General features: G+C 38.3%; 1 protein-coding gene across 1 annotated transcript; it reads left to right on the top strand.

The window, feature by feature from the left end:
* Window positions 1-467: 467 nt before the first annotated feature.
* LOC117319621 (hypoxia up-regulated protein 1-like) lies at window positions 468-14,095 on the top strand (the record flags this gene model as incomplete). The annotated part of the gene is made up of 8 exons (XM_033874392.1): window positions 468-602; window positions 804-886; window positions 2,441-2,573; window positions 2,846-3,036; window positions 6,395-6,536; window positions 12,668-12,722; window positions 13,719-13,801; window positions 13,940-14,095. Coding segments are annotated over 8 exons (963 nt in total), but the record flags the coding sequence as incomplete, so codon positions are not given.
* Window positions 14,096-14,308: the final 213 nt, after the last annotated feature.

Genomic DNA, 14,308 nt, shown 5'->3' with positions numbered 1-14,308 from the left:
CCCAGTTTTACTGTCTGTCTGTCTGTCCGTCTGCCAAATGTAATCTGATGGTTCCAATAGTAAATTTGACTTGTCTGTCTGTCTGTCCATCTGCCAAATGTAATCTGATGGTCCTGATAGTAAATTTGACTTGTCTGTCTGTCTGTCCGTCCGTCTGCCAAAAGTAATTTGATTGTTCCAATAGTAAATTTGACTTGTCCGTCTGTCTGTCTGCCAAAAGTAATCTGATGGTTCCAATAGTAAATTTGACTTGTCTGTCTGTCCGTCCGTCTGCCAAAAGTAATCTGATGGTTCCAATAGTAAATGTGACTTGTCTGTCTGTCTGTCTGTCCGTCTGCCAGAAGTAATCTGATGGTCCTGATAGTAAGTGTGACTTGAGATTTGTGAGATAAGTACTCCGTTCCTGTTGTGACTTGTGATTCAGTTTTGTACAGTCCATTGTGATTCTATGGTTTTGTGTTTGGTAGGTTGAGGGACTCCTGGATAACGAAGATTTCAGGGTCAAGGTTTCACGGGCTGAGCTTGAAGGCATGACAACGGACCTGATGGAGAGAGTCACCAAACCTATTGAGGAGGCCTTGAAGACGTCGCAGGTGACACTAGTAAGTAGTGAGATTAATTCCGTGGACTTAGGCTCAATACCCATAAAACCATTCATTACAAAATACGGAAAATTCCTGTTATTTTTGTAGGTCACCTGACAAATTCTTTTTTACTTTGCTTCACAGTTGTGTGTTATCTTGTTCCTAAACTTAAATTTCCAGAACCAAATTTAAACCAGCTAGTTTCTGTCTTTTTTTCAGCCAGAAATCACAGAAATCATCTTGTTTGGAGGTGGGACCAGGACACCGAAAGTACAGACACTACTCAGCGAGTTCCTCGGACGGTAAATATACAGGAAACCAGTATAAGATTACCGCAGGATAATAGGAAATACCAATATAGACTCTGAAACAATAATAGATACCAATATAGACTCTGACACAATAATAGATACCAATATAGACTCTGACACAATAATAGGAAATACCAATATAGACTCTGACACAATAATAGAAATACCAATATAGACTCTGACACAATGATAGAAATACCAATATAGACTCTGATACAATAATAGGAAATACCAATATAGACTCTGACACAATAATAGATACCAATATAGACTCTGACACAATAATAGGAAATACCAATATAGACTCTGACACAATAATAGAAATACCAATATAGACTCTGACACAATGATAGAAATACCAATATAGACTCTGACACAATAATAGGAAATACCAATATAGACTCTGACACAATAATAGAAATACCAATATAGACTCTGACACAATGATAGAAATACCAATATAGACTCTGATACAATAATAGGAAATACCAATATAGACTCTGACACAATAATAGAAATACCAATATAGACTCTGACACAATGATAGATATACCAATATAGACTCTGACACAATAATAGAAATACCAATATAGACTCTTTCTCAATAATAGATACCAATATAGACTCTTTCTCAATAATAGATACCAATATAGACTCTGACACAATAATAAAATACCAATATAGACTCGACACAATGATAGAAATACCAATATAGACACTGACACAATAATAGGAAATACCAATATAGACTCTGACACAATGATAGAAATACCAATATAGACACTGACACAATAATAGGAAATACCAATATAGACTCTGACACAATAATAGGAAATACCAATACAGACTCTGACACAATAATAGGAATACCAATATAGACTCTGACACAATAATATATACCAATATAGACTCTGACACAATAATAGGAAATACCAATATAGACTTCGACACAATAATAGAAATACCAATATAGACTCTGACACAATAATAGATACCAATATATACTCTGATACAATAATAGATACCAATATATACTCTGACACAATGATAGATACCAATATATACTCTGACACAATGATAGATACCAATATAGACTCTGACACAATAATAGATACCAATATAGACTCTGACACAATGATAGATACCAATATAGACTCTGACACAATAATAGGAAATACCAATACAGACTCTGACACAATAATAGGAATACCAATATAGACTCTGACACAATAATATATACCAATATAGACTCTGACACAATAATAGGAAATACCAATATAGACTTCGACACAATAATAGAAATACCAATATAGACTCTGACACAATAATAGATACCAATATATACTCTGATACAATAATAGATACCAATATATACTCTGACACAATGATAGATACCAATATATACTCTGACACAATGATAGATACCAATATAGACTCTGACACAATGATAGATACCAATATAGACTGTACTTGTGTTGGTGACATGTTGTGGACTGTACTTGCGTTGGTGACGTGTTGTTAACTGTAGTTTTGTTGTGTTTCCAGACAGGAACTTGGTAAAAGTATTAACAGTGATGAGGCTTCTGCTCTGGGTGCTGTTTATCAAGCTGCTCACCTTGGTAAAGGCTTCAAGGTCAAGATGTTTGGGATTAAGGAAGGCACAATATTCCCTATATCTGTAAGTTATCTATACTGTATCATGTACTGAAAAAAAAGCTGAGGTAACACTCTAGAAATTAAGAGTGTTTTGTATAAAGTGGTATATGTAGCTTGTTTCACAATGTTTTAAAATAATAAATATATATAAGGTTTATAATATGTTTTTACTATATAAGGTTTATAATGTGTTTTTACTTTTCAATAAAATCAAAATTGAAAGAGATTGTGGCATTAATTTCTACAATATCTAACTCATTATTAGCCTGTGTTTGACCTGTGACCTCTGTTCAGGTGGAGTTTGCCAAGCAGTCAGTTGGACAAGACGACAGTGAGGTGAAGCCCAAGACCGTGAAGAGAACCTTATTTGGGCGTATGAATCCATTTCCTCAGAAAAAGGTCATGACCTTCAACAAACACACCACAGATTTCACATTCAATGTGACTTATACAGATCTGTCCTTCCTGTCAGAAGAGGAGGCCAAGTAAGCATTGTCATTATTCACAATCCCAATTATAAACAAATGTGTCCATGACTGGCTAAAATAGATCATTACATATTGCGCCTAACTAAATACCCACGGAGGTGGTATAGGGTCTCGTGTGTGTCTTGCAGAATTGGGGGGTCAAAGACTTTGCTGAAGGAGGGGGAATGTAGCGGAACTGGACTGGGATGAACGCCGCCGACCAGGTAGCTCAATTGGTAGAGCATCTGGCTAGTGTTCGGAGGTCACAGGTTCGAACCCCGGTCTGGCTGTATTTTTCCTCTCCTATTACGTATGAAAAACTCTCCTTGTCCAGAGGATCTTTCATATGATAAGTTTACTTGATGATGTTATGATATCAGGGGTTTGGGAATATTGTCAAGATCGGTATCTCCGCCATGTGATGGTACCCCTCCTAACTTCATGTAAAAAAAAAGTATTGAAACTGACACAGTACATACCATATACCAATGTCACCAGAAAGATTTGCGTTTGACCTACCGCGTCAATCACTACAAATTTTACATCCAAAACACGATCATGTGTGAAAACGTATTGCCTTGTGAGAGTATAACAGTATTGCCTTGTGAGAGTATAACAGTATTACCTTGTGAGAGTATAACAGTTTTGCCTTGTGAGAGTATAACAGTATTGCCTTGTGAGAGTTTAACAGTATTGTCTTGTGAGAGTATAACAGTATTGTCTTGTGAGAGTATAACAGTATTACCTTGTGAGAGTAGAACAGTTTTGCCTTGTGAGAGTATAACAGTATTGCCTTGTGAGAGTATAACAGTATTGCCTTGTGAGAGTATAACAGTATTGCCTTGTGAGAGTATAACAGTGTTGCCTTGTGATAGTATAACAGTATTGCCTTGTGAGAGTATAACAGTATTGTCTTGTGAGAGTATAACAGTTTTGTCTTGTGAGAGTATAACAGTATTGCCTTGTGAGAGTATAACAGTATTGCCTTGTGAGGGTATAACAGTGTTGCCTTGTGAGAGTATAACAGTATTGCCTTGTGAGAGTATAACAGTATTGCCTTGTGAGAGTATAACAGTATTGCCTTGTGAGGGTATAACAGTATTGCCTTGTGAGAGTATAACAGTTTTACCTTGTGAGAGTATAACAGTATTGTCTTGTGAGAGTATAACAGTATTGCCTTGTGAGAGTATAACAGTATTGCCTTGTGAGGGTATAACAGTGTTGCCTTGTGAGAGTATAACAGTATTGCCTTGTGAGAGTATAACAGTTTTGCCTTGTGAGAGTATAACAGTATTACCTTGTGAGAGTATAACAGTATTACCTTGTGAGAGTATAACAGTTTTGCCTTGTGAGAGTATAACAGTTTTGTCTTGTGAGAGTATAACAGTTTTGCCTTGTGAGAGTATAACAGTTTTGCCTTGTGAGAGTATAACAGTATTGCCTTGTGAGAGTATAACAGTATTGCCTTGTGAGAGTATAACAGTATTGCCTTGTGAGAGTATAACAGTTTTACCTTGTGAGAGTATAACAGTATTACCTTGTGAGAGTATAACAGTATTGCCTTGTGAGGGTATAACAGTTTTGCCTTGTGAGAGTATAACAGTTTTGCCTTGTGAGAGTATAACAGTTTTGCCTTGTGAGAGTATAACAGTGTTGCCTTGTGAGAGTATAACAGTATTGCCTTGTGAGAGTATAACAGTATTGCCTTGTGAGGGTATAACAGTTTTGCCTTGTGAGAGTATAACAGTTTTGCCTTGTGAGAGTATAACAGTTTTGCCTTGTGAGAGTATAACAGTATTGCCTTGTGAGAGTATAACAGTATTGCCTTGTGAGGGTATAACAGTATTGCCTTGTGAGTGTATAACAGTATTGCCTTGTGAGAGTATAACAGTATTGCCTTGTGAGTGTATAACAGTATTGCCTTGTGAGAGTATAACAGTTTTGCCTTGTGAGAGTATAACAGTATTGTCTTGTCAGAGTATAACAGTGTTGCCTTGTGAGAGTATAACAGTGTTGCCTTGTGAGAGTATAACAGTTTTGCCTTGTGAGGGTATAACAGTATTGCCTTGTGAGAGTATAACAGTATTGCCTTGTGAGAGTATAACAGTATTGTCTTGTGAGAGTATAACAGTATTGCCTTGTGAGAGTATAACAGTATTGTCTTGTGAGAGTATTGCCTTCTGAGGGTATAACAGTATTGCCTTGTGAGAGTATAACAGTATTGTCTTGTGAGAGTATAACAGTATTGTCTTGTGAGAGTATAACAGTATTGTCTTGTGAGAGTATAACAGTATTGCCTTGTGAGGGTATAACAGTATTGCCTTGTGAGGGTATAACAGTATTGCCTTGTGAGGGTATAACAGTATTGCCTTGTGAGAGTATAACAGTATTGTCTTGTGAGAGTATAACAGTATTGCCTTGTGAGAGTATAACAGTATTGTCTTGTGAGAGTATAACAGTTTTGCCTTGTGAGAGTATAACAGTATTGCCTTGTGAGAGTATAACAGTATTGCCTTGTGAGAGTATAACAGTATTGCCTTGTGAGAGTATAACAGTATTGCCTTGTGAGAGTATAACAGTTTTACCTTGTGAGAGTATAACAGTATTACCTTGTGAGAGTATAACAGTATTGTCTTGTGAGAGTACTGTTTGCTTGTGAGAGTATAACAGTGTTGCCTTTTGAGAGTATAACAGTTTTGCCTTGTGAGAGTATAACAGTATTGCCTTGTGAGAGTATAACAGTATTGTCTTGTGAGAGTATAACAGTATTGCCTTGTGAGAGTATAACAGTATTACCTTGTGAGAGTATAACAGTATTGCCTTGTGAGATTATAACAGTTTTGCCTTGTGAGAGTATAACAGTTTTGCCTTGTGAGGGTATAACAGTATTACCTTGTGAGAGTATAACAGTTTTGCCTTGTGAGAGTATAACAGTTTTGCCTTGTGAGGGTATAACAGTATTACCTTGTGAGAGTATAACAGTTTTGCCTTGTGAGAGTATAACAGTATTGTCTTGTGAGAGTATAACAGTATTGTCTTGTGAGAGTATAACAGTATTGCCTTGTGAGAGTATTGCCTTGTGAGGGTATAACAGTATTGCCTTGTGAGAGTATAACAGTGTTGCCTTGTGAGAGTATAACAGTATTGCCTTGTGAGAGTATTACAGTATTGCCTTGTGAGAGTATAACAGTATTGCCTTGTGAGAGTATAACAGTATTGCCTTGTGAGAGTATAACAGTATTGTCTTGTGAGAGTATAACAGTATTGTCTTGTGAGAGTATAACAGTTTTGTCTTGTGAGAGTATAACAGTATTGTCTTGTGAGAGTATAACAGTATTGTCTTGTGAGAGTATAACAGTATTGCCTTGTGTTACAGATCCATTGCTGGCCCTGTACTGACCACTTACACAGTGACCGGTGTGGACGCAGCCTACAGTAAACACGCTCAGGATGCTGAGAGTAAAGGGGTCAAGGCTCACTTCAGACTGGACGAGAGTGGCATACTCCACATGGACAAGGTAACGGTCATCACAGCGGAGGAATTGATTAGGACTATATTTAGACATGAGAGCAGGTGCCAGGGGCTGTGTTTTGTTAACATTGTTATTTATTCATTTGATATTAAATTCAGTGTTTCTTCATGAATCTAATATAAAAGGTGAGATAGTGTATCAATGAGTAACATCTCTTCACAAATCTAATATAAAAGGTGAGATAGTGTATCAATGAGTAACATCTCTTCACAAATCTAATATAAAGGTGAGATAGTGTATCAATGAGTAACATCTCTTCACAAATCTAATATAAAAGGTAAGATACTGTATCAATGAGTAACATCATTTTTAGGTCATCTGACCCAAAGGGTCAGGATGACCTATAGTCATCGTGCTTCGTCCGTCGTCGTCCGCCGTGCGCCGTGCGCCGTCCGTAAACTTTTTCTTTCAAAACGCTACTCCTCCTTAACCCTTGGGTGGATTACTTCCAAATTTGGTTTGAAGCATCATTGGGGGAGGGCAATCATATTTTATATAAATGAGGCTGGTCTGACCCCTGGGGCCAGAAGGGCGGGGCCCCAAAAAGGGAACTTAGGTGAATATTGCTATAAAATCCTACTCCTCCTTTACCCTTGGGTGGATTACAACTAAATTTGGTGTGAAACATCATTGGGGGAGGGCGGTCATATTTTTAGCCCACCATCATCAGATGGTGGGCTATTCAAATCGCCCTGCGTCCGTGGTCCGTGGTCCGTCCCTCCGTCCGTCCGTCCGTCCCTCCGTCCGTCCGTCCGTCCGTCCGTAAACAATTCTTGTTATCGCTAATCCTCCGAAAGTGCTGAAGGGATCTTTCTCGAATTTCATATGTAAGTTCCCCTTGGTGCCTAGTTATGCATATTGCATTTTGAGACCAATCGGAAAACAACATGGCCGACAGGCAGCCATCTTGGATTTTGACAATTGAAGTTTGTTATCGCTATTTCTCAGAAAGTACTGAAGGGATCTTTCTCAAATTTCATATGTAGGCTCCCCTTGGTGCCTAGTTATGCATATTGCATTTTGAGACCAATCGGAAAACAACATGGCCGACAGGCAGCCATCTTGGATTTTGATAATAGAAGTTTGTTATCGCTATTTTTCAGAAAGTACTGAAGGGATCTTTCTCAAATTTCATATCTAGGTTCCACTTGGTGCCTAGTTATGCATATTGCATTTTGAGACCAATCGGAAAACAACATGGCCGACAGGCAGCCATCTTGGATTTTGATAATTGAAGTTTGTTATCGCTATTTCTGAAAAAGTACTGAAGGGATCTTTCTCAGATTTCATATGTAGGCTCCCCTTGGTACTTAGTTATGCACATTGCATTTTGAGACCAATCGGAAGACAACATGGCCGACAGGCAGCCATCTTGTATTTTGATAATTGAAGTTTGTTATTGCTATTTCTGAGAAAGTACTGAAGGGATCTTTCTCAGATTTCATATGTAGGCTCCCCTTGGTACTTAGTTATGCATATTGCATTTTGAGACCAATCGGAAGACAACATGGCCGACAGGCAGCCATCTTGGATTTTGATAATTCAAGTTTGTTATCGCTATTTCTGAGAAAGTACTGAAGGGATCTTTCTCAAATTTCATATGTAGGCTCCCCTTGGTGCCTAGTTATGCATATTGCATTTTGAGACCAATCGGAAAACAACATGGCCGACAGGCAGCCATCTTGGATTTTGATAATTGAAGTTTGTTATCGCTATTTCTGAGAAAGTACTGAAGGGATCTTTCTCAAATTTCATATGTAGGCTCCCCTTGGTGCCTAGTTATGCATATTGCATTTTGAGACCAATCAGAAAACAACATGGCCGACAGGCAGCCATCTTGGATTGTGATAATAGAAGTTTGTTATCGCTATTTTTCAGAAAGTACTGAAGGGATCTTTCTCAAATTTCATATGTAGGTTCCACTTGGTGCCTAGTTATGCATATTGCATTTTGAGACCAATCGGAAAACAACATGGCCGACAGGCAGCCATCTTGGATTTTGATAATTGAAGTTTGTTATCGCTATTTCTGAAAAAGTACTGAAGGGATCTTTCTCAGATTTCATATGTAGGCTCCCCTTGGTACTTAGTTATGCATATTGCATTTTGAGACCAATCGGAAGACAACATGGCCGACAGGCAGCCATCTTGTATTTTGATAATTGAAGTTTGTTATTGCTATTTCTGAGAAAGTACTGAAGGGATCTTTCTCAGATTTCATATGTAGGCTCCCCTTGGTACTTAGTTATGCATATTGCATTTTGAGACCAATCGGAAGACAACATGGCCGACAGGCAGCCATCTTGGATTTTGATAATTCAAGTTTGTTATCGCTATTTCTGAGAAAGTACTGAAGGGATCTTTCTCAAATTTCATATGTAGGCTCCCCTTGGTGCCTAGTTATGCATATTGCATTTTGAGACCAATCGGAAGACAACATGGCCGACAGGCAGCCATCTTGGATTTTGACAATTTAAGATTGTTATCGCTATTTCTGAGAAAGTACTGAAGAGATCTTTCTCAAATTTCATATGTAGGTTCCCCTTGGTGCCTAGTTATGCATATTGCATTTTGAGACCAATCGGAAAACAACATGGCCGACAGGCAGCCATCTTGGATTTTGACAATTGAAGTTTGTTATCGCTATTTCTCAGAAATTGCTGAAGGGATCTTTCTGAAATTTCATTTGTAGGTTGCCCTCTGTGCCTAGTTATGCATATTGCATTTTGAGACCAGTCAGAAAACAACCTGCCTGACAGGCAGCCATCTTGTATTTTGACAATTGAAGTTTGTTATCGCTATTTTACAGAAGGTACTGAAGGGATCTTTCTGAAAATTTCATATGTAGGTTCCCCTTGGTCCCTGGTGTTGCATTTTGGGACCAATCCGAAAACAACAGACAGCCATTATCGCCAAATCTTAAATTTTATATATAGGTTACCCTTGTTTGAAAAGTCCTAGAGGGCTGTTTCTGAATTTACACAGATTAGTAAGACTTAGAGGAAGGGAAAAGTAGAGAAAAGATCAATCTGACATGGAACCTATAAAGATCATTCAATGGTGGGCGCCAAGATCCCTCTGGGATCTCTTGTATATAAATGAAGTTGGTGTGACCCCTGGGGCCTGAGGGGCGGGGCCCCAAAAGGGGAACTTTGATGAAATTTTGCTATAAAATCCTACTCCTCCTTAACCCTTTAGTGGATTTCAACCAGATATGTTGTGAAACATCATTTGGGGAGGGCGGTCATATTTTATATAAATGAGGCTGGTGTGACCACTAGGGCCTGAGGGGCGGGGCCCCAAAAGGGGAACTTTGATGAAATTTTGCTATAAAATCCTACTCCTCCTTAACCCTTTAGTGGATTTCAACCAGATATGTTGTGAAACATCATTTGGGGAGGGCGGTCATATTTTTAGCCCACCATCATCAGATGGTGGGCTATTCAAATCGCCCTGCGTCCGTGGTCCGTCGTCCGTCCGTCCGTCCGTCCGTCCCTCCGTCCGTCCCTCCGTCCGTCCGTCCCTCCGTCCGTCCGTAAACAATTCTTGTTATCGCTAATCCTCAGAAAGTACTAAAGAGATCTTTCTCAAACTTCATATGTAGGTTCCCCTTGGTGCCTAGTTATGCATATTGCATTTTGGGACCGATCGAAAAACAACATGGCCGACAGGCAGCCATCTTGGATTTTGACAATTGAAGTTTGTTATCGCTATTTCTGAGAAAATACTGAAGGGATCTTTCTCAAATTTCATATGTAGGTTCCCCTTGGTGCCTAGTTATGCATATTGCATGTTGGGACCGATCGAAAAACAAGATGGCCGACAGGCAGCCATCTTGGATTTTGACCATTGAAGTTTGTTATCGCTATTTCTGAGAAAGTACTGAAGGGATCTTTCTCAAATTTCATATGTAGGTTCCTCTTGGTGCCTAGTTATGCATATTGCATTTTGGGACCGATCGGAAAACAACATGGCCGACAGGCAGCCATCTTGGATTTTGACCATTGAAGTTTGTTATCGCTATTTCTGAGAAAGTACTGAAGGGATCTTTCTTAAATTTCATATGTAGGTTCCCCTTGGTGCCGAGTTATGCATATTGCATTTTGGGACCGATCGGAAAACAACATGGCCGACAGGCAGCCATCTTGGATTTTGACCATTGAAGTTTGTTATCGCTATTTCTGAGAAAGTACTGAAGGGATCATTCTCAAATTTCATATGTAGGTTCCCCTTGGTGCCTAGTTATGCATATTGCATTTTGAGACCAATCAGAAAACAACATGGCCGACAGGCAGCCATCTTGGATTTTGACAATTGAAGTTTGTTACCGCTATTTCTCAGAAAGTACTGAAGGAATCTTTCTCAAATTCCATATATAGGTTCCCCTTGGTGCCTAAATCTTAAATTTCATATATAGGTTTCCCTTGTTTGAAAAGTACTAGAGGTTTCTTCTGAATTTACACAGACTAGTAAGACTTAGAAGAAGAGAAAAGTAGAGAAAAGATCAATCTGACATGGAACCTATGAAGAACATTCAATGGTGGGCGCCAAGATCCCTCTGGGATCTCTTGTATATAAATGAAGTTGGTGTGACCCCTGGGGCCTGAGGGGCGGGCCCCAAAAGGGGAACTTTGATGAAATTTTGCTATAAAATCCTACTCCTCCTTAACCCTTTAGTGGATTTCAACCAGATATGTTGTGAAACATCATTTGGGGAGGGAGGTCATATTTTATATAAATGAGGCTAGTGTGACCCCTGGGGCCTGAGGGGTGGGGCCCCAAATGGGGAACTTTGATGAAATTTTGCTATAAAATCCTACTCCTCCTTAACCCTTTAGTAGATTTCAACCAGATATGTTGTGAAACATCATTGGGGGATGGTGGTCATATTTTATATAAATGAGGCTGGTGTGAGCCCTGGGGCCAGAGTGACGGGCCCAAAAAAGGGAACTTTGATGAAATTTTGCTATAAAATCCTACTCGTCCTTAACCCTTTGGTGGATTTCAACCAGATATTGTGTGAAACATCATTGGTGGAGGGTGGTCATATTTTATATAAATGAGGCTGGTGTGGCCCCTGGGGCCAGAGGGGCGGGGCCCCAAAAGGGGAACTTTGATGAAGTTTTGCTATAAAATCCTATTCCTCCTAACACCCATAGTGAATTATTACCAAATTTGGTGTGAAACATCATTGGAGGAGGACAATCATATTTTATATAAATGAGGCTGGTTTGACCCCTAGGGCCAGAGGGGCGGGGCCCCAAAAGGGGAACTTTGGTGAATTTTTGCTATAAATCTACTTCTCTCTAACCCTTGGGTGGATTAATACGAAATATGGTGTGAAACATCCTTTGGGAAGGATGGTCATATTTTATATAAACGAGGCTAGTGTGACCCCTGGGGCCTGAGGGGCAGGGCCCCAAAATGGGAACTTTGGTGAATATTTGCTGTTAAATCCTAATCCTCCCTAACCTTTTGGTGCATTACAACCAAATTTGATGTGAAACATATTAGGTGATGGCAATCATATTTTTTAATGAGACAGGTTTGACCCCTGGGGAAAAAAAGATGGGGCAAAAGGAGTGCTTGGGTTAAACATTTCTTAAAAATGCAATTCCTCCTTAATACCTTAATTGATTACAACCATATTTAGTATGAAACATCATTGGGGAAAGGCAATCCTAATTGATATAAATGAGTCTTGTCTGACCCATTGGGACAGAGGGGCATGCCCCAAAAATGGGAACTTGGCTAAAATTTTGCTTTATGATGCTGCTCTTCCTGGACAAGCTAAATGGATAAAAACCAAATTTGATCTAAAACATAACTGGCTGCGATAAATAATTTATGGTAATAATGCTGGATTGGGGTGTGTGTCCCTGCTGTAAGTGTAAGTGTTTGTCAGATGACCGTTAAGGCCCATGGGCCTCTTGTTGTCTTTAGCCTGGTAACTTGTTAATTTGCAATTAATGTTGATGTTTAAAAAATAAATTTAAATCTCTTTTAAAAAACAATTTGATGTTTTCTGATAAAGTTACACCACTCAGTATTAAACATATAGATAAAAATAAATGTGACATATTTGTTTGTAATGAAAAACACACGTTTAAATTGTAGGCTGAGGTTGTGTTTGAGAGACAGGGTCCTGCCGAGGAGGAATCCACATGGTCCAGTAAGTATACAGGAAGGCTTAGCCATTTAAAATTATAACTAAATGTTTGTCAACGTTTCCTTTTAAAAATGAAATCTGTCCAGAAAGGATTAATGATTTTTTTAACAAATTTGGTCCAGATTATTAATGGTTTAAATGTCTAGTCTCCATTGGGGGCTGAAACGAGAAGTAAAACCTACATAATTATTTGACTTGATTTAGAGAATCTTTGAGACTTCTGAGAGACTGATAAATGAAGATTGGAGGTTAGCCCTCACATTACAGGATAGATAGATCACTGCTTTCCATGCAGAGTCGAGCTCTGTAGAAATAAAACACAAATTGTACATGCTAGCATGCATCATCTTTGTATACGTAATGCTCACATTGTTAAGATAGATCAATCTAACAAACATTGAATGTAAACATACTTCTCAACATTACCTCACATGTTCACCATCGCATAAAATTATACAATTTCATTTGTATGAGAGATGATACGTGTAGAGAAAATAAATCAACATCCTAGAGAATCAATAAAGATCCTACAATTCTTTGAAATACCCTCTGCCAGTCTGGTCATAAACGAAGAGCAGGATTTAAATGATTTAAAAGATTAAAACAACTTTTCTGTCAATAAGATATAATATCTGAATTATGTATCTAAATTCATCCAGAAATTACATTTTTTTATATTTCTTTGCCAGAAATAATGGCCTTATCATGGTAATTCACCTCCGCATGTTTTTATATGGCTTACTGTAAATGTGGTTAATTTCGCGATTTTGATATGTAAACTACACCCATTGGGGTAATTTTCGCAATTGATCCACCTTCGTTTGTAGTTCGAGATTATGCAAATTGATGTCAAAATAATACGCGTGGGGAAATTTTCGCGATCAAAAGGACTGTGTAATTAGCGTAAATTTCCCCCTCGCGTAAATTTCCACGTTTACAGGATTTATTTTTCTTTCCTTTTATGTATGATAAATTACAAGATTTTGTGTCTGTCAACAGAGATAGGCAGTACTCTGGGTGGATTATTTGGATCAAGTGCTGACAAAGAGACCAAAGTTGAGGATTCAGATCCCAGTACGGAGGTAAGTTGGAGGTGATAGGTGTTCCCATGGCAACAGAAAGAAGAAATATACCATTTTTTCATCTTTTTTTTATTGGTATTTGGAACACCATTGCATGCTTTAACTAACATATTCTTCTCCTTAAATCTCTTATCAAAGGGAGATAAATCTGAATCCACCAACTCAAACACGGAAAAGGAAACCACTAAAGCCGATAAATCGGACGATGAGACGAGTAGTGACGATAAAGATGACAAATCCAAGGATGACAAGGTTTTTAATTATAGATTTTTTTTCTAAATTGTGTTTTGAGTTTTAAATGAAAATTAAATTATTTAATGAAAGTAAATATAATCATTTACTGGTATCTGGGATGTTTGTGAATTCTAAGGATCAGAGGATTTGACTGTTCTAGTTTCAGTGTGACGATGAATAAGATATACACTATGTAGCAGCAATGTGTATTTGGTTTTGATTGGGGGGTGTTTTGTTGGTTTTGAATCTGATTGTGGAGTATTTGTGTACATG

This window comes from Pecten maximus, unplaced genomic scaffold (genome assembly GCF_902652985.1).
Source record: "Pecten maximus unplaced genomic scaffold, xPecMax1.1, whole genome shotgun sequence".
In the NCBI taxonomy this organism is placed as follows: domain Eukaryota; kingdom Metazoa; phylum Mollusca; class Bivalvia; order Pectinida; family Pectinidae; genus Pecten; species Pecten maximus.
Note: the sequence above shows the minus strand (reverse complement) of the source record. Positions and strands in the feature narration are given on the sequence as shown.